Below are 21511 nucleotides of genomic sequence, written 5' to 3' on the forward strand. Positions count from 1 at the left end.
GCATGTTGCTAAACTAAGCCTCTTAAAACACACACTCTTGCTGACATGAATGCATTTTTGCACATGCAAATGTGTGCATGTGCTTGTATGTGTAAGAACACACACACTCACACACACACACACACACACACACACACAGTCACACACACACAAACACACACACCACAAAGAGAACTGACCCAAAATACCGTCTCGTTCCAACACACTGCCACACCAACTTGGCTCGAGCCAAAAGAGTGAACTGAGGATGGACCACAGAAATGGACGTGTGTGTGTGTGTGTGTAACCCTGGCAACACTGAGCTGGAGTGTGTGTAGGGACTGTTTGTCGCGGCTGTAAGACAGAGATAAAGCACACACACACACACACACAGACTCTGGGATAAATGTGGACAGACAGGCTTTGTGTTTCAAATGTTGGATCGATTCATATCAGAGCTTGATGAGGCTGATGGAAGAAGGTCTCACTTTCTTTACAGTCTTCACATTTCCTCTCGAGTCCGGGGTAGAAACACGCTGCTCTAATGAATGTACATTTCCTGAAGAAAATCGAGTTTTTTAACCATATTTGTGGCATTTGTTTTGAGGCTAACAGATTGCTGTCAGATTACGGTCATGCTGCTTGAATAACTATTGAATGTTGTGAACTCGACCTGTATTTTAATACATTTAAGGAAAAGAATGTCACTTCAGTTATCAGTTTTACCTATATAGATTGTATTACTTATAAAACATGATTATGGTTGTTGTCTCATCCGCCGCACAAATATACTTCTTAACGCCAACTGTTGCAAATTAATCCGGTACTAATATGATGCAGTATAGAAATATTCCAGTTTATAATTATAAATATTTCATTGTATTATTCCCGTTTCGGAACCACCAAACCAACATTTGAGATGCTGCGATGTGATTGGTCCACTGGTTACAGTTATCCAATCACAGTCTCTGCTGAGGCAAAGTCACCTGATGTTTTTTTGTTGTGCATCGAGAGATTTGTGAGGTACATGTGTGTCCATTGTAGTTCATGTGCATCTTCTCATCGAATTAAATAGAATATCCACCTCAATGTTTAAGATTTATGCACCCAACATACATCCATTCAGCGTTTTTTTAATGCAATATCCTAAAATTAAGGGGGGGAGAAGGAGAGGTGAGGAATCAGGATCTGGGGGATGAAGGAGAGGTGAGGAATCAGGATCTGGGGGATGAAGGAGAGGAGAGGAATCAGGATCGCGGGATGAAGGAGAGGAGAGGAATCAGGATCTGAGGGATGAAGGAGAGGTGAGGAATCAGGATCTGAGGATGAAGGAGAGGAGAGGAATCAGGATCTGAGGATGAAGGAGAGGAGAGGAATCAGGATCTGAGGGAGAGGAATCAGGATCTGAGGGATGAAGGAGAGGAGAGGAATCAGGATCTGAGGGATGAAGGAAAGGAGAGGAATCAGGATCTGAGGGATGAAGGAGAGGAGAGGAATCAGGATCTGGGGAATGAAAGAGAGGAGAGGAATCAGGATCTGGGGATGAAGGAGAGGTGAGGAATCAGGATCTGGGGAATGAAGGAGAGGAGAGGAATCAGGATCTGGGGGATGAAGGAGAGGAGAGGAATCAGGATCTGGGGAGAGGAATAAGGATCTGGGGAATGAAGGAGAGGTGAGGAATCAGGATCTGGGGAATGAAGGAGAGGAGAGGAATCAGGATCTGGGGGAGAGGAATAAGGATCTGGGGAATGAAGGAGAGGTGAGGAATCAGGATCTGGGGAATGAAGGAGAGGAGAGGAATCAGGATCTGGGGGATGAAGGAGAGAGGAATCAGGATCTGGGGGATGAAGGAGAGGTGAGGAATCAGGATCTGGGGGATGAAGGAGCGGAGAGGAATCAGGATCTGAGGGATGAAGGAGAGGAGAGGAATCAGGATCTGAGGGAGAGGAATCAGGATCTGAGGGATGAAGGAGAGGAGAGGAATCAGGATCTGAGGGAGAGGAATCAGGATCTGAGGGATGAAGGAGAGGAGAGGAATCAGGATCTGGGGAATGAAGGAGAGGAGAGGAATCAGGATCTGGGGGATGAAGGAGAGGAGAGGAATCAGGATCTGAGGATGAAGGAGAGGTGAGGAATCAGGATCTGAGGGATGAAGGAAAGGAGAGGAATCAGGATCTGAGGGAGAGGAATCAGGATCTGAGGGATGAAGGAGAGGTGAGGAATCAGGATCTGGGGGATGAAGGAGAGGAGAGGAATCAGGATCTGAGGGATGAAGGAGAGGTGAGGAATCAGGATCTGGGGGATGAAGGAGAGGAGAGTAATCAGGATCTGAGGGATGAAGGAAAGGAGAGGAATCAGGATCTGAGGGATGAAGGAGAGGAGAGGAATCAGGATCTGAGGGATGAAGGAAAGGAGAGGAATCAGGATCTGAGGGAGAGGAATCAGGATCTGAGGGATGAAGGAGAGGTGAGGAATCAGGATCTGGGGGATGAAGGAGAGGAGAGGAATCAGGATCTGAGGGATGAAGGAGAGGAGATGAATCAGGATCTGAGGATGAAGGAGAGGAGAGGAATCAGGATCTGAGGATGAAGGAGAGGAGAGGAATCAGGATCTGAGGGATGAAGGAGATGTGAGGAATCAGGATCTGGGGGATGAAGGAGAGGTGAGGAATCAGGATCTGAGGATGAAGGAGAGGTGAGGAATCAGGATCTGAGGATGAAGGAGAGGAGAGGAATCAGGATTGCGGGATGAAGGAGAGGAGAGGAATCAGGATCTGGGGGATAAAGGAGAGGAGAGGAATCAGGATCTGAGGGTTGAAGGAGAAGAAAGGAATCAGGATCTGGAGGGATGAATGAGAGGTGAGGAATCAGGATCTGAGGGATGAAGGGGAGGAGAGGAATCAGGATCTGAGGGATGAAGGAGAGGTGAGGAATCAGGATCTGAGGATGAAGGAGAGGAGAGGAATCAGGATCTGAGGATGAAGGAGAGGAGAGGAATCAGGATCTGAGGGAGAGGAATCAGGATCTGAGGGATGAAGGAGAGGAGAGGAATCAGGATGTGAGGGATGAAGGAAAGGAGAGGAATCAGGATCTGAGGGATGAAGGAGAGGAGAGGAATCAGGATCTGGGGAATGAAAGAGAGGAGAGGAATCAGGATCTGGGGATGAAGGAGAGGTGAGGAATCAGGATCTGGGGAATGAAGGAGAGGAGATGAATCAGGATCTGGGGGATGAAGGAGAGGAGAGGAATCAGGATCTGGGGGAGAGGAATAAGGATCTGGGGAATGAAGGAGAGGTGAGGAATCAGGATCTGGGGAATGAAGGAGAGGAGAGGAATCAGGATCTGGGGGAGAGGAATAAGGATCTGGGGAATGAAGGAGAGGTGAGGAATCAGGATCTGGGGAATGAAGGAGAGGAGAGGAATCAGGATCTGGGGGATGAAGGAGAGAGGAATCAGGATCTGGGGGATGAAGGAGAGGTGAGGAATCAGGATCAGGGGGATGAAGGAGTGGAGAGGAATCAGGATCTGAGGGATGAAGGAGAGGAGAGGAATCAGGATCTGAGGGAGAGGAATCAGGATCTGAGGGATGAAGGAGAGGAGAGGAATCAGGATCTGAGGGAGAGGAATCAGGATCTGAGGGATGAAGGAGAGGAGAGGAATCAGGATCTGGGGAATGAAGGAGAGGAGAGGAATCAGGATCTGGGGGATGAAGGAGAGGAGAGGAATCAGGATCTGAGGATGAAGGAGAGGTGAGGAATCAGGATCTGAGGGATGAAGGAAAGGAGAGGAATCAGGATCTGAGGGAGAGGAATCAGGATCTGAGGGATGAAGGAGAGGTGAGGAATCAGGATCTGGGGGATGAAGGAGAGGAGAGGAATCAGGATCTGAGGGATGAAGGAGAGGTGAGGAATCAGGATCTGGGGGATGAAGGAGAGGAGAGGAATCAGGATCTGAGGGATGAAGGAAAGGAGAGGAATCAGGATCTGAGGGATGAAGGAGAGGAGAGGAATCAAGATCTGAGGGATGAAGGAAAGGAGAGGAATCAGGATCTGAGGGAGAGGAATCAGGATCTGAGGGATGAAGGAGAGGTGAGGAATCAGGATCTGGGGGATGAAGGAGAGGAGAGGAATCAGGATCTGAGGGATGAAGGAGAGGAGATGAATCAGGATCTGAGGATGAAGGAGAGGAGAGGAATCAGGATCTGAGGATGAAGGAGAGGAATCAGGATCTGAGGGATGAAGGAGATGTGAGGAATCAGGATCTGAGGGATGAAGGAGAGGAGAGGAGAGGAGAGGAGAGGAGAGGAGAGGAGAGGAGAGGAGAGGAGAGGAGTCAAAACCTGGAGCTTGTAGTCACAAATGAAGAAAGCAGGACTTGACTCAGGATGTGATGTCGTCAGTGTGTAAAAGATTAGCCCTATTTGCACGGGATTAGTATTACCTGGTGACCTCTAGTCATGTGTAATAACTGCGGAGGTTGTCTGTGATCTTAATCCCGTGCGAATCGGCCATGTCTGTAATTTGTAAAGTAAAAATTCCCCCGTAAATGACCCCATATTTCGCCGAACACGAGGTCCATCTCAAATCATCTCTGTGATTTGGTGGGGTCGTATATATACTTTTTTTAAGGTTTTTGTTTCCTGTGCGCTTTTTTATCCATCTTTCACAAGAATGGAGGCGGCGTTGGAGTGTTTTGATAGTGTTTTGGATGCTGGGTCATATCGCTATACTCCATACGATACAACTATACAATTTGCAGAAAGAGAAAGCTGAAAACCATTAAAAGGGCAAAAACAAAAAGAATGAATAGATGGAGATGGATGACATGTATATCAGCATGCGGTGAGGAGAATTCTTCTGTTTATGATATATCATACAGCTAGACCTATAATAACGACAAGACATTTCAAAGCAATAGCCTATTGACATCATATCCGGGAGATAAGTCGGTAAATTCGAGTAAAATTCGACTTTCGGCCCCCCAGCACTGGCCTTGGCCAAGGCCGCTGTTGGAACAACAACTACCCCGGAAGAGAACTGCAGTGAGACGCTCTTACGTTCCTTCCCCCACTCCCCACAGACACCTGCTGATTGTTGACTCTGTCTGGGACCTGATCAAGGTTGTCTCCGTGGCAATTGCTGTGTATCGCTATGACAATCCTGCGGACTGAGGCACCTAGATTAGGATGCCAGGCGTAGCGACTCTCCAGGCCTACACATACATGAACTCTTACATATATACAGATATGCAATCACCCCCCAATGTTGTAGAGTGTACTGATTATGTGCTAATGTTGCTGAGGTGTTTTTTTTTTACTGTTCCCAAACTGTACTCCTTACAGGAGCATAGTCTGGGGGTTGCCTTTTTTCTCCTCACCTCTCCTCATGTTATGTTGTATTTTTTTCCTCAATCCATTGTCTTCCTGTCCTGTCTACCCCCTTGTCATATTGTATGTATGTTTGTATGGACAGGTTGATGGCTAATTTCGCTGGTGCTTGTGACTGTGTGACAATAAAGGTTACTACTACTAAAATCACAGGCTTCGCTTATCCAATCACAGGCTTTGCTTATCCCGTGCGAATCCATCCGTCCGTCCATCCATCCATCCATCCATCCATCCATCCATCCATCCATCCATCATCCATCCATCCATCCATCCATCCATCCATCATCCATTCGTCCAACCGTCCATCATCCATCCGTCCATCCATCCAACAAATGAGGGAGAAAGAGAGGCAGAAATGAATTGGTAAACAAATATTTTTGGTGAACAGCTTCAAATGATTATGTTCGCTTGGATGAATCAAAATCTTCACCAGTAGCTCGACAAACCTCTAATGTAACATAAAATAAAATTAGTTTTTTGGAGGTCTTTAAAGAACCATATATCCGTCTCAAAAGCAGTTTTTTGAGGATCAGAGGATGATTATATAACTCTTGTGTTTAGCAGCAGTGTTTGAGGTGTGAAGGTCAGAGCTTTGATTCCCTCAGTCTGTCATGCAGAGAGACTGTAGATCATCAGAGATCGTCGGACCACCCAGCCTCCTCTCTCTCTCACACACACACACTGACGCCGCGGTGGGTGGCCAACATGTGTGTGTGCCGTTTGACCTCTGATCCCTGAACTGTTGCAGACGTGAAGGCTGAAAGAGCACAAGCTCCTGGACTGGATTCGGTTCTGCCGGATCCGGTGATTATCGTTACGAGCTCCGGCAGATTCACTCGTTTGTAACGTGTCTGGACGAGTGTATGGAAGAAGTGTGAACGAGAGTCACAGCTGTGTCTGCGTGAGGTCATGTAAGCTTGTACGTTTGAGATCTTAACACACACTCCTGCGGCTCATGCCGGCTGTGGGTCACTTAAGCCTCTCTGACCTTTACTCTGGTAATGTCACGCTGCCGGTGATGTGGATGCTGCTTTCAAACGCTTTTGATGGTAAATGTCTCATAGCTGCACATGCAGCAGTTTTCCATGCATTAAGAGTCAGGGATGCACTGAATGATTTTCTTTCTAATAATGTGTTAATACTAACTCATAAACTGAGTTGTACTAACATGTAAACTGCACATGAGGCAGGTTTATATCAACTTTATATCAAGAGAATCGTTTCTTCTCCAATTTTTTGTTATTTAAACATTTCTATGGTGGCTGTAATAACTAGTTTTCATGAAGGATTTATTTAAACACCTTAAATAGTGAAGAACAGGTTAAGAACATGTAACATAGTGCATATATTTATCAAAATGCTCCTCTCTAGAAACTACGTCACACAATTCGTCATATTTCATTGCGTTATCACAAATAAAACAATTGACTCCACTCTGCAAAAATGCTTTTCTTTTTTAGTATTGTGTCTATTTTGCTCGTTTTTAGCAAAAAAAAGATTTTTGTTTTAGTCAGAAAACAAGATATAATTTTTTATGTCATTTTAGTTATCTAGTAAATACTCCTTGATTTAAGAATTTGTAAATATTCGGACTGGAAACAAGACAAAAATACTAAGTACGAAAGCATTTTTTGCAATGCAACTACACAACATGCTTACACGATCTTGAATACTAAGAATAAAGGCTGAAGATGTCAATCTTCCTTGGCAGAACATAATTTCCGGCCACTACTGTATCTTCTGATGTTCACTGATGTTAATCTGCTGCTGTAACTAGTGGGAGTGTGACGAGATCTCGCAAGACTAAAATGTGACGAGATTCCTCTTCGAGTGAAAAGCTGTCTCACGATATCGCCATGACGGAGCGTGAGGGTGAGATTAGCATAGAATACGCCACCGCTACATTCACATTACATTACGCCGCCACTGTCGTTTTCCTGTTAGAAAAATAAAAAACACTGTAAATATTGTAAACGTCAGCTCTCAGTTGCTCACAGACGCCGAGCTGATCACAGTTCACTGATCGCGTGACGATGGCGGAGGATTCGCTGCGCAACAGAGCCTAGCATTTGATAACTGTATTATTTTGTAGAATGCGCACTCAGCTTAATAAGACTAAGAAAAAACGGTTATTTATTTTTGTTATTTATACTGTTTTTATTTCTATGTTTAGTTTGTGGAAAGGAGTTGAATTAGGAGGTCACACACACAGCCTCAATCAGAAGTTCTGGAAGCTCATGATTCATGTACAGTAAAGTTAAATCATACAGGAGAGAAGCCAGTCAGTTGAGTTTGTGGCTAATCCTTTTACAGTGCTTGTATATTGTTGTCTTTCAATGCATTTGATCATTCATACTCATAAAGTAGAACTGAAATGACATTCATTACAAGATTATTAGTTAAAACATTTCAAAATGCAACTGCAGACTATTTATCCGCTCCAGTCATGAATTTTGTCATTGAGGATTTCGGTAAAATATTGGGCAAAAATCTTGTCTCGTCTCGTTCTTGTGAACCCAATCTCGTGTCTCGTCTCGTTCTCGTGAACCCAATCTCGTGTCTCGTCTCGTTCTCGTGAACCCAATCTCGTGTCTCGTCTCGTTCTCGTGGACCCAATCTCGTGTCTCGTCTCGTTCTCGTGAACCCAATCTCGTGTCTCGTCTCGTTCTCGTGGACCCAATCTCGTGTCTCGTCTCGTTCTCGTGGACCCAATCTCGTGTCTCGTCTCGTTCTCGAGGACCCAATCTCGTGTCTCGTCTCGTTCTCGTGAACCCAATCTCGTGTCTCGTCTCGTTCTCGTGAACCCAATCTCGTGTCTCGTCTCGTTCTCGTGGACCCAATCTCGTGTCTCGTCTCGTTCTCGTGAACCCAATCTCGTGTCTCGTCTCGTTCTCGTGAACCCAATCTCGTGTCTCGTCTCGTTCTCGTGAACCCAATCTCGTGTCTCGTCAACCCAATCTCGCGTCTCGTGTCGTTCTCGGGGACCCAATCTCGTGTCTCGTCTCGTTCTCATGAACCCAATCTCGTGTCTCGTCTCGTTCTCGGGGACCCAATCTCGTGTCTCGTCTCGTTCTCGTGAACCCAATCTCGTGTCTCCAGGGGTTAAAGTGGGCCGGAACGGTCCGGAACTGCGTTCCGTTACCTCAGATAAATTAATAAATAAATTGATTCAAATCAAATCATTCTCATCAAATTCAATGATTCTCATCATTCATCAAATCAAAACTGAATATCACTGCCTTCACAAACACGCTTCCCGACGTTACGTTCTCAGTCACGGTTCTCCTGTCTGATTTGAGTGCATCTGCACCGGTTCACGCCTCCCCTCCCCGCTGAACGCCAGCGACTACTAATGCGTGATTGCACTCACGGCGGTTGAGCGCGGTAAAGTAAGTTTTGGGTTCGATATTCGCCGGACATTTGTTTTCCCTTGTAATATATTTGATTAGATATAGATATATTAGATATTTGTGAGATAAGTGTCTCGTTACACCCCTAATGACTAGTAGAAAAGCGGAAGCGATGATCGGTTCTACGGCGATCTGTTAATATAGGCTATATTAGCCTATATTTATACCTGAGAATGCTTTGACGCGTTTCCACAGCGCATGGTATTTAAGGGAACGACTGCCACTTCCACCAACTGCGTTAAACGTAGACTATAATTTGTATTATTTAAAATGATTTTTAACATTTAAAAACAGACGTTTTCAAATTCCAAAGCTTGTAGAAGATTCCTATTGGCAATACTGACTTAGGCTACGGCTTTCCTGGTAGCCTTGAGTAAATTAACTTGTCTCAGAAAATGATTCATAAAACATATAAACATCAGTTGAGCCTGTTTACTTTCTTCACTGACACAGACGAAAATGAAAAGACTATCAGTCAAAGTTCAGCTTTAGGAGGGGAAGAATTAGGGAAGAAGGAGACTGAAAGAAAAAGAAAGATGAAGATGAGGAGAGAGCAGGTATTGACAAATAATCTAATGACAAAGTTTTAAAGCTATTTCTTATCAAACATTTTTTTGGCCTTCAAAAGCCCTAAATTGCACATATGTTGGTCAGAGAAATCCAAATTTTCTTGGGGGAGCATGCCCCCCAACCCCCCTAACTACCGCACATTTCTGTCAGTTTTGGACTTCCCATTTTTATGTTTAAATTTACATTGTGAAAAACAAGGTTGTGTTCCATATTGTGGTGTTCAGCAATTTTTACATAGTATCGTCATCATATCAGTGTAGATGTAGATGGACCAAAATAAAAACATTAAAATAAGTATTACATAAGTATTGTGATACTTGGTGCCACAGTGACAATCTTGTCCCAAAAAGTATTGCTATACCACGATACTCAATATGTTGTCCCACGGCGAGTCATTTTTCCCTATTGCACCAACACAAAATTTGAGGGTTCCCCCACCTGCCAAATCCCACTTTAACCACTGCGTGTCTCGTCTCGTTCTCGGGGACCCAATCTCATGTCTCGTCTCGTTCTTGTGAACCCAATCTCGTGTCTCGTTCTCGGGGACCCAATCTCGTGTCTCGTCTCGTTCTCGTGAACCCAATCTCGTGTCTCGTCTCGTTCTCGTTCTCGTGAACCCAATCTCGTGTCTCGTCTCGTTCTCGTGAACCCAATCTCGCGTCTCGTTCTCGTTCTCGTGAACCCAATCTCGTGTCTCGTCTCGTTCTCATGAACCCAATCTCGTGTCTCATCTCGTTCTCGTGAACCCAATCTCGTGTCTCGTCTCGTTCTCGGGGACCCAATCTTGTGTCTCGTCTCGTTCTCGTGAACCCAATCTCGTGTCTCGTCTCGTTCTCGTTCTCGTGAACCCAATCTCGTGTCTCGTCTCGTTCTCGTGAACCCAATCTCGCGTCTCGTTCTCGTGAACCCAATCTCGTGTCTCGTCTCGTTCTCGTGAACCCAATCTCGTGTCTCGTCTCGTTCTCGTGAACCCAATCTCGTGTCTCGTTCTCGTGAACCCAATCTCGTGTCTCGGCTCGTTCTCGTGAACCCAATCTCATGTCTCGTCTCGTTCTCGTGAGATAAGTGTCTCGTTACACCCCTAATGACTAGTAGAAAAGCGGAAGTGATGATCGGTTCTACGGCGATCTGTTGCGCACATTAAAAACACAAAACCACATTTATTGTGTGAATTTCATGATAAAACTGATAGAATTTGAATACTGAGACTTTGTTTCATATCAAAAGTAACAAAGCTTATTGCAGTTATTGAATGGGAGGAGCTTCAAATAATGTTCAGTGAAGCAGAAATCAGCATAGACTAAAAGATTGGTCTTGAGCTTTAAGAATCTATATTAGTATCGATTGAAAACAAGAAATCGAGATGGTCCACCAGCACTAGTGTTCACACCGCTGACATGTTTACCTGTTGTAGTTTATCAGTGTTGTCTGCGAGAAATAGACACTGACACAGACAAAACGAGCAATCGGAGAAGCACTAATTAAACGTCATTGTTTCAATCAATGATTTCGCCCTCCAAAGCTATTTCAGCGGAAACTGAGAGGAGTTGTTTCGGCCAGAAATGTTTGGTCGCCTAAATTGAGTGTCACTACTTAAGAGGATAATGTAAGGAGAATCTCTCTCTCTCTCTCTCTCTCTCTCTCTCTCTCTCTCTCTCTCTATCTCTCTCTCTCCCTCACTCTCTCTCTCTCTCTCTGTAGTCTCTACACTTTTCAAATTTTTCCTCTTGAGCAGAGAGGCAATTATGCAGCGTTGTGGTGTAATATTTCATTCCTTGAGCGTCTCTGCATTATACCATGCTATTAGGAGCGGCTGCTAACAGCTTCATGCCACCAGAGAAGAAGAGAGAGGCGTTGAGAAATCTGTTGATCAAAGGTGAATGCTGGAGTGATTTCTGTGTTTTGTTGTCCAGTTTCAGTGACCCCTGAGGTCAAGGACGTTCAACATTCTACGTTGAAAGAGCAGAATTTGAGTCTGGAGGATGACCAGTGTTCATTACGGAGATAACTATATATCGCAATACAAAAATGCAACAACATGTATTGTTCATCCAAACGAAGACGAAATTCAAGTTTTCAGAGTTTTAGTGTCAGTACTATATTAAACTACTATATATAATGTAGAATATGATGTATAATAATGCAATGGGGGAATATCTGTGTGTCCTGATAATGCCAAATGTCTGATGTTACAGTAAAAGTGGTCTACATTATTTTAAATATATCTAGTCAGTGACAGAGATCAAGCATATTCATATGAAAATGTTTATTCTGGTGTCTCTATTGTCCTGTGCAACTAATTGTTACAATCGGGAATGTAAATAATCGCCAACAATTTTGTTCAATTAATCGCATCTAAATGCTGTGCACAACTAATCAATAAAGTCAATAGTGAAATTAATTGACAATGAATTTGATTATTGATTAATCACATCCTTGCACTGTGTATGGATTAGAACATGATTAGGAGTGTGATAATTCTGACTTTGCTGTGTTAAATACCCATTTTGTTGAACGTTAAATGTATGTAAAACAAGTAGTGGTGTTTTTATGCGAGCAGTGAATGTAAAGGGACTGTAGTAATGAGGTGTAAATGTAATTACTGTATGCAGTTACATGCTGTGTTATGCAGAATCAGATAGTCTGTGCTTTTGGTTTTCTTTCTTATATTGGCAAGTTTTTGAATGTAATGTTTTTATTTTACCCTTTTTGCTGGCAAAATGTATTGACTTTTATTTTTAAATAAAATACTGAAAATAAGATTAAACTTTTTTAATCCAGACAATAGGCTATTGGCTCTTTATCAACATAGGCTACTGTGTTATTCAATTTATCAAAATTATCGTAAGCTAAACCCCTAAAACGAATCACGCGGAATAAAAAATAAAGTCATGCGGATCTCATCCGATCTCTGTTGTCTTTTATTTGGTCTCACTGTGAAACATTGCATGTTTAGGTGTTTTGAGCTTGTTTTGGTTCATTTAACTGAAGCTTTTAAGCACTTAGCATTAAAAAATAAATTTAAAAAACTCGGACCTTGCAGCTGAATGACAGGAAACTTTGGAAAAAGAAATGCTGGAATTTGACTGAAAATGTAAATAATTGTTACTCAAAGGGAAGTTGTGCTCGTCTTCTCTTCTCTATTGTGTTGTTTATCCGAGTGAAACGCTTCAGAATCAAGAGCAAATGTGGGTGGGGCTTGATTGTGTCTGTGGGGAATTGATTGGCTGGTTGGATGGTTGTGGTTTGCTATTGGCTGATCTCATGTGAGTGACAGGTTGCCCCGCCCTCGTCATCAGAGAAGAGAAGAGATGCTGCTGTTATTCTGATTCTAGATTATTAACACAATAATGATGTGCACCGAGAAATCATTTACAATAAATGCAATATTCCATAAAAAAAACAAGGATTATCATTTGATTTGATGATGACTTTAACACACTCGACTTCTCTCCTCAGAAATCCGTGGTGGTCGAGCTCCTAAAGACGGTCCGGTTCTGCCTCTCTACGACACCCCGTACGAGGAGAACGGAGGAGATCCCGAGGCCCACCGGTGTTCCCGGGAGAGCCGGTTACCGCAGGACGACGACAGGCCGCCCGAGGAGTATGACCAGCCCTGGGAGTGGAAGAAAGAGCGCATATCCAAAGCCTTTGCAGGTTCGGCACGTTTCATTCCTTCTGTATGTGTGTGTGTGTGTGTGTGTGTGACTGTGTGTGGGATTTCGCTTTTCCAAAAAGTGGTTCCTTCCTTTAAGTGATTCAAAACACTGAACAATCACTTTCTCAAATATATCTATAGTCAGCTGCAAATATGGCTTGACCCCCCCAAAAAATCTAACAAAAGGTTTCTCAGTGGTTTACAGTAGTATCAGATGTACTTAAAAACATACTAAAAGTTTACTAAAGTTTGACTCAAAGAAAGGCCCCATTTTCAAAATGGCGGCCGTCAGGTCCTTAAAATGACCATTCCTCCTAGACCAGGAATACTGGTGCCTGATACAGGTTTTGGCCATGTAATATTTTAATTAGCATATTTGCATGATAGATAAGTGATTACAAGTACAATTATATATTAAAGCAATTGGTTACAAGCATATTTATTCAAAAAATAAGTACAATTTCCCTTCAGTAATTGCATATTTCTCCTTTCTCATATCGTTTTGCCTAGTGTTGGTGGTTTCTGTGGTTCATAACAATTCTTTTGATTCCAATAAAGAATAAATTCATTAGAACTGTGTGGTACTGTAAAATTTGTCAAAACAGGGCTACGTGAAGGCTCAGTACCACTAACCCCTTTTATTTATTTTTTTTATTTTTTTATATACACTCACCTAAAGGATTATTAGGAACACCATACTAATACTGTGTTTGACCCCCTTTCGCCTTCAGAACTGCCTTAATTCTACGTGGCATTGATTCAACAAGGTGCTGAAAGCATTCTTTAGAAATGTTGGCCCATATTGATAGGATAGCATCTTGCAGTTGATGGAGATTTGTGGGATGCACATCCAGGGCACGAAGCTCCCGTTCCACCACATCCCAAAAATGCTCTATTGGGGTGAGATCTGGTGACTGTGGGGGCCATTTTAGTACAGTGAACTCATTGTCATGTTTTTGAAATGATTCGAGCTTTGTGACATGGTGCATTATTCTGCTGGAAGTAGCCATCAGAGGATGGGTACATGGTGGTCATAAAGGGATGGACATGGTCAGAAACAATGCTCAGGTAGGCCGTGGCATTTAAACGATGCCCAATTGGCACTAAGGGGCCTAAAGTGTGCCAAGAAAACATCCCCCACACCATTACACCTCCACCACCAGCCTGCACAGTGGTAACAAGGCATGATGGATCCATGTTCTCATTCTGTTTACGCCAAATTCTGACTCTACCATCTGAATGTCTCAACAGAAATCGAGACTCATCAGACCAGGCAACATTTTTCCAGTCTTCAACTGTCCAATCTTGGTGAGCTCGTGCAAATTGTAGCCTATTTTTCCTATTTTTAGTGGAGATGAGTGGTACCCGGTGGGGTCTTCTGCTGTTGTAGCCCATCCGCCTCAAGGTTGTGCGTGTTGTGGCTTCACAAATGCTTTGCTGCATACCTCGGTTGTAACGAGTGGTTATTTCAGTCAAAGTTGCTCTTCTATCAGCTTGAATCAGTCGGCCCATTCTCCTCTGACCTCTAGCATCAACAAGGCATTTTCGCCCACAGGACTGCCGCATACTGGATGTTTTTCCCTTTTCACACCATTCTTTGTAAACCCTAGAAATGGTTGTGCTTGAAAATCCCAGTAACTGAGCAGATTGTGAAATACTCAGACCGGCCCGTCTGGCACCAACAACCATGCCACGCTCAAAATTGCTTAAATCACCTTTCTTTCCCATTCTGACATTCAGTTTGGAGTTCAGGAGATTGTCTTGACCAGGACCACACCCCTAAATGCATTGAAGCAACTGCCATGTGATTGGTTGATTAGATAATTGCATTAATGAGAAATTGAACAGGTGTTCCTAATAATCCTTTAGGTGAGTGTATATATTTATATTTTTTACAATGCGGTTTTTTTTGTTTTTTTTTTACCATTAGTCGTCACACTCTTCCTCCCATAGAGGTTAATTATAGTGATTCTCACAATTCCCGTCTTGACATGGTCCACAAACAGGCATGGTAGTCCATATGTCCTGCAACTGCCCCGTTGTGTTCGGCAGACAGCTGTGCAGTTACAGCAGATCATCTGCAGGAGGCTTTCTGGGGCAGCAGTCTTACTGGTCATAACTGGCAGGAACCGGTTGTCCACCAGTTTCCATCCCCAATCTACTGTGTTCATGTCACCTTCCTTTCCAATTCACACCATGATCTGGAAGTAAATTCTTTGGCAGTGGTATTTGGTTGAGGACTCAGTTGGAGGCAGACGTTCTGGGGTAACAAATGATTTGGCGGTAGGGTTGGGTATTGGTTGGGTTTTTATCCGATACCAGTACCTACTCGGTATTTTTCAAACGGTTCCGGTGCTTAAACGGTTCCTAAACCAGTACTTAAGAAAACGAAACCGCACACACTTTATCAAAAAAATAATACCTGTGTGTGTTTTCTGAAAAAGATTTTCTGATTTCTGATTAAATTAAAAACTGTGCCGTTTAAAAGGCTAGCCGAAAACACTTGTTAAGATCAAAATTTTGTCTTCTCATATTATTTATATATATATATATATATATATATATATATATATATATATATATTATATTACGTATTATATATTATAGACTTTTACAAAACAGAGAAATATCTGACACTGAGCAGAAATATTTAACACACATAGCCTCATATAAATATACTTGATATACTTCATACTTGATATGCAAGATTTGCAGTTGGCATTAAAATACTAGACTTACCCGAAGAGGAACACTGCAGCTGAACTTGAACTTTAGTCAAGAGTGTCAGCGGTTTTCGCGCACATACTCATCTGAGACGCGAGCACACACACACACAAACTCGCGCACATACTCATCTGAGACGCGAGCACGCACACACAAACTCTCCGCGCACATACTCATATAGACGACGCCTCATAAATAGATCGATCTCTGCAACGTATTGAAGCGCGTCCGAGTGAAGAAAGTGCGGTGACACAAGAGAAAGCACTGTATCCGAGCCACTGATCGCAGCGGCAACGAGCACTTTGATCATTTAAAAAACACAGTTCAGCGCTAGATCGTCTCTTATTTAACAAACGAACTAAATGAATGCTCTGCTGCTTAACTGGAGATGTTTTGTTATTGGATCATTCGTGCCGCGAGATGTTTTATAGGGGGCGGTGAAAAAAGTCAGGCACCGAAATCAGGCACCGAAAGTTGCGTTCTTATTCGGTCTCGATACTACCGTTTACGGCGGAACCGGTTCTCTATTGGAACCGGGTTTTGGTACCCAACCCTATTTGGCGGTAATGATTTTCTTGCTAAAAAGGTTGTAGCGCAAAGAGACAAGTGAATCGGTACTCTCTCCGCCGAGCAACACTGCCATTGCCTTGGTCCCATGGTCCTCTATGATATTTGAAACACATTTGCACAGGCCTGGATGGTTGATTCACCATTCACAAGTTTCTGGAATGCTGTCTGTTTGCCAACACTAAAAATGCGTGAAGAAATACTTCACATCCTGTGAAGGCGTGAATAAACAGCAACTGGGAACACAAGTCTCTACCCAGGACTTGTTTCATCTCACTGATGTTGTACACTTTAGTAGCTTTGGACTTGTCTGAACGAAAATAGAGGCCTCTATTGTTCATCCCAGCATAGTAGAGAAGAACGAGTAAGTCTGTATCCTCCCCTATCAAGGTTGTGGGCTGATGTTCTGAGGCCTTGACTGCAGCTTTGACAATGTCCACGTCTGCATCAGCCCTTCTTCTCCAGCTCCTCGTCATAAGATTGATAAGTCCTTGTTTGCTGCAAGATCTGGAAAGGAAATCATCCTTTCTTCCCACAAACTCAGTCTCTGCGTTGTAGTTAACGATGGGGTGAGTGTTTTCACCACGTCTCTGATGCGTATTGTCTTTGATGGAAGGACCTTCGCTATAACCATCAAAAGCGACTGTTGCTTTACCATAATGGCGTATGGTAAAGTCTGCATATGACTGTCAATGCCAAGCGGTGAACCAGGGAGCCACCGGACATCATGCTCAGTTGTTGGGATTGAATCCAGGACAGTTTTGTTAGATTTCTTGCTTGAGAACTCAGTGACTGCCTGTGCTAGTTGGGGCTTGTTGGCTTTACGGAAGATTTCCTTGCCTTCGAACAGGGAGCAGGGCTCATAGCTCATTACATCTTCCAGTGAAAACTGTTCAGTTTTCGACATGATCAGGAACCGTTGGAAGAGCAAAACAGGATCATTGATCTAGATCAGAGAACTGAGTAGGAGTTACATGGCATAGGCTAAATCGTTTACATCTCTGGTTCACCCCAAACAAAGATAAAACCTTACAGTAATCTCACAAAATCATGCATTCCATAAGTATGTAATCATGTCAGTGCAATTTAGACAATTCCAATGGATTCATAGACCCAGAAAACATGGAGTTAGGCACCAAGATTACTTGGCTAGGTCAAATAATGAAGTTAGGATATTTTAAGGGCCATCTTGAAAATGACACCTTTCTAGAAGTCAAACTTTGGTAAACTTTTAGTATGTTATTAAGGACACCTACTACTACCAAACACAGCTGAGAAACCTTTTGTTAGAATATTTGTATGGTTTTCTTCTTCATATATGCAGCCGCCTACTAGTCTTGTGCTCGTTCTGCTGGATGTCGGGGAGTTACTAACTAAAAGTGATGCTACTAACTTGACTATTTGTCTGTGGGCAAAACACTGTAGCTTTCCCACTACACTCTTAAAAATAAGGGTTCTGGAAGGGGGTTTTCACAGCAATGCCTTTGAAGAACCTGAACGAGGTGGTCTCGGCCCGGTTGAAAACAAACTCTACTGCGATTCGGTTCAAATATTTTATTTTATTTCATTTGATTCAAAAAGCAATCCGAACCAATGAACCAAGCGGTATCGTAATTCATAACTGGAAATGTGTTTGCATGTGTGACGACAGCTACAGATAAAGCCTCAATATTGGGATAACTTGTCAATGATCTTGATGGAGGATGCCGAGGAAACTCTGACCAATAAGAGGACAGTTTTACTCACATGTGACTTGCAAGAACACATTTTGGTACGTTTTGAAATGTTGCCTTATGAAAGCGAACTGAACCAAGAAGAAAATGGAACATTGTAACAAATTAAGAAAAATGTTTTAAGAAATCGTGCGCAATAGAAAGATTCAATGGATGTTAAAGGTCAATCATTTTAGTGAATCAGTTCATATAGATGATTCATTTGACTTTCGTCATGACTCACATGTGGCATTTTGTAGTGAAATAGGAAAAAAATGGCTGGAAAAAAATGAAATTATGTTGAATTATGTTTTTAAAGAAGTCGTGATGTGACGTGATATAATGATTGTTGCAGTGTCTGTGGAAGTTCTGCTGAACGTCTAGTGTTGCCGTGGACTCATTACGTATGGGTTAAAATTAGTTGCTATTAATTGGTTGTATTTAGTTTGTTCATTTTTGTCAGCTCTGATTGAAAAACAATAAATCATAGAAGCTGTTGGTAAAGGTCAGGGCTAGTATAGTTAAAGGATTAGTTCACTTTCAAATAAAATATTCCTGATAATGTTCTCTCCCCCATGTCATCCAAGATGTCCGTGTTTCTTTCTTCAGTGGAAAAGAAATGAAGGTTTTTGAGGAAAACATTCCAGGGTTTTCCTCCATATAGTGTCTTCAATGGGGTCCAACGGGCTGAAGGTCCAGATGTGAGTTTCAGTGCAGCTTCAAAGTCTCGACACGATCCAGCCGAGGAATAAGAGTCTTATCTAGACAAACCAGCAGACATTTTATAACAAAATAATAACATTTATATACTTTTTAAACACAAATGCTGGTCTTGTACCATCTCTGAGATGCGACACACATTACGTCATCAAGGTCGCGCGTGACATCGTTAAACATCCAGGATATGCACACGTAAGGACCATTTTAAACTACAAACTGACACAAATACATATAAATATGTGTCATTCAACAATAACTTTGAGCAGTCTCCTACTCCAAACTTGTAAACACTGGGTCGGTTCTTCCGCCTACGTCACGCGTGACCTTTCCAACGCGATGCTCAATCGCTCACACATTTTGTTTGCAAATTAAGCTGAATGTGTAAAAAGGCTCATTTTAACAGGAGTTTCCGTTTCCACCTGTTCATGTGAACGCTGGGAGATTTACTGCTTACGGCTCTGTCCTCTCTCTCTCTCTCTCTCTCTCTCTCTCTCTCTCTCTCTCTCTCTCTCTCTCTCTCTCTCTCTCTCTCTCTCTCTCTCTCTCTCACTGATTGAATGAATGAGAGCAACTGTCTTCAACACTTCAGGAACTGATCATTTACAGTTCCTGACTCTCTGGATGACTGCAAAAAATGTGTGTGTGTGTGAGAGAGAGAGAGAGAGAGAGAGAGAGTGTGTGTGTGTGCGTGCGTGAATCCATGTGTGTGTGAGTGTTTGTGTGTGTGTGTGCATGCATGCATGCATGTGTGTCAGTGAGTGTGCTTGTGTGTGTGTGTGTGTGTGTGTGTGTGTGTGTGTGTGTGTGTGTGTGTGTGTGTGTGCTTGTGTGTGTGTGTGTGTGTGTGTGTGTGTGTGTGTGTGTGTGTGTGTGTGTGTGTGTGTGTGTGTGTGTGTGTGTGTGTGTGTGTGTGTGTGTGTGTGTGTTCTGCAGGTTTGGGACTCATGACTAACTCAGGTGTATATAAGTATGGCTGTTCTACAGAGTTATTGGGTTTCTTTGACAAATGAAATATAATAAGAAAAGAATATCCGCTGGATAGATGTTTGTGCATGAGTTCTTGAAAGGTGTTTCCTTTTTTGTCCTGTGTGTGTGTGTGTGTGTGTGTGTGTGTGTGTGTGTGTGTGTGGAACAGCACTGCTTTGTTATGACTGCATTAGTCATGAGGACTCGAGCAGAGGAGCGAGCGGAAGAGATTTCCACATCTCTAGATCCTCCACAGGTACTGCAGGTCTCTCTCTCTCTCTGTCTCTCTCTCTGTCTCTCTCTCTGTCTCTCTCTCTCTGTCTCTCTCTCTCTCTCTCTCTCTCTCTCTCTCTCTCTCTCTCTCTCTCTGTCTCTCTCTCTCTGTCTCTCTCTCTCTCTCTCTCTCTCTCTCTCTCTCTGTCTCTCTCTCTGTCTCTCTCTCTCTGTCTCTCTCTCTCTCTCTCTCTCTCTCTCTCTCTCTCTCTCTCTCTGTCTCTCTCTCTCTCTCTCTCTCTCTTCTCTCTCTCTCTCTCTCTCTCTCTCTCTGTCTCTCTCTCTGTCTCTCTGTCTCTCTCTCTCTCTCTCTCTTCTCTCTCTCTCTCTCTCTCTCTCTCTCTCTCTCTCTGTCTTCATGGATTTATGACTGCATTAGCTTCATGGGAGTGTATTGATTGTGTTCCTCGCAGGGCAGAGTGGAAATTATTCTTATGGTTTCTCTTTCCTCTAAAAGGAATATTCTGGGTTAAATATAGAGCTTAAGCTTTATGGCACAGAATCTGATTACAGAGGAGATTCATTTCCCCATCCGTCAGATTACAAAAACTCAAAACCTGCTATACTTTCAATGGAACTTGACAATACACACTTTTTTGAAAGTATAGTTTTGTGGTGATGGAAAAGCTATTTTAACGATCTGAAACGCAAGTATCAAATGCAAAACGCAAGTAACTTTGTGGGCGGATCTCGGGCACTGTTGCTATTATACCGGCGGGATAAATGACTCTTGCGCCTAATGCAAATCTAAAATGTGTTGGTCTGAAGTAGCTTCATTACTCATAGGTGTGGTTTGGGCTTAACGTGAAATAAACCAATCAGAGCGACATCTCACATTCCCTTTAAGAGCAGGCGCGCTTGTTCCATGGCGGATTGCTATTATAACGGCAGCTTTACCAGACTCACGCCAGGAGCGGTTCACAGCCGAGGAGACCGACGTTCTCGTCAGGGCCGTAAAACACAGAGAAGTGACATTGGGGATGGAGAAACACACCCAAATTAGCTTCGGTTAAACAGGCGTATGATAATTTGGGTAAATGTGTAAGCTAGATTTATGCCTATTCTTTCACATTTTTTGGACACAACAATGATTTCCCTCGTGTGGAATATTTTTCCTTGTAATAATGTATGGTTTGCAAAAATGAAAACTGCTGCGTCTGTGTAGATGAGAGAAGCAAAGTGTGTGTGCGTTGTGCACACGCTACATTATAGGGCTGTGCCGATGGACGATGATGGCTGACGATGATGGAGAGCCACCATCATAATGAGACCCTTTATGTTCTATAAATGTGTCGTATTTTTGATAATCTGCGCATATTTCAGCTGATGATTCTGTTTAAATGTATTAATAACAAAACATGAATGAATGAGAAAGGAAAGAGCAGGATGTGCTTTATATTGAAAATAATTATTTAAAGCGCGATAAGTCGCGAAAGAGAACTGAATTCTACTGAGAGGATGCTGTGCGCGCGCTCCGAGCGCAACACGGACAAGCATAGTAACCTTTGTCTTCGGTCGCGCGCCTAAACGGCCAAATAAACACAGAA

The 21511-nt window shown here is 43.1% G+C and overlaps 1 protein-coding gene across 5 annotated transcripts in view; it reads left to right on the forward strand.

Annotated features, from left to right (window-relative positions):
- The window catches only part of shf (Src homology 2 domain containing F), a 161611-nt gene that overhangs the window by 94206 nt on the left and 45894 nt on the right, over nucleotides 1-21511 (forward strand). For 3 of the 5 annotated variants that reach the window (XM_082182231.1, XM_082182230.1, XM_082182233.1), the window contains exons 3-4: nucleotides 12804-13001; nucleotides 19861-19947. In XM_082182231.1, the coding sequence (XP_082038357.1) occupies nucleotides 12804-13001; nucleotides 19861-19947 (285 nt within the window). The remainder of the gene's footprint in view (nucleotides 1-12803; nucleotides 13002-19860; nucleotides 19948-21511) is intronic. The other 2 variants (XM_082182232.1, XM_082182234.1) reach the window with 1 other exon arrangement.

This window comes from Leuciscus leuciscus, assembly GCF_965113295.1.
Source record: "Leuciscus leuciscus genome assembly, chromosome: 10".
NCBI lineage: Eukaryota > Metazoa > Chordata > Actinopteri > Cypriniformes > Leuciscidae > Leuciscus > Leuciscus leuciscus.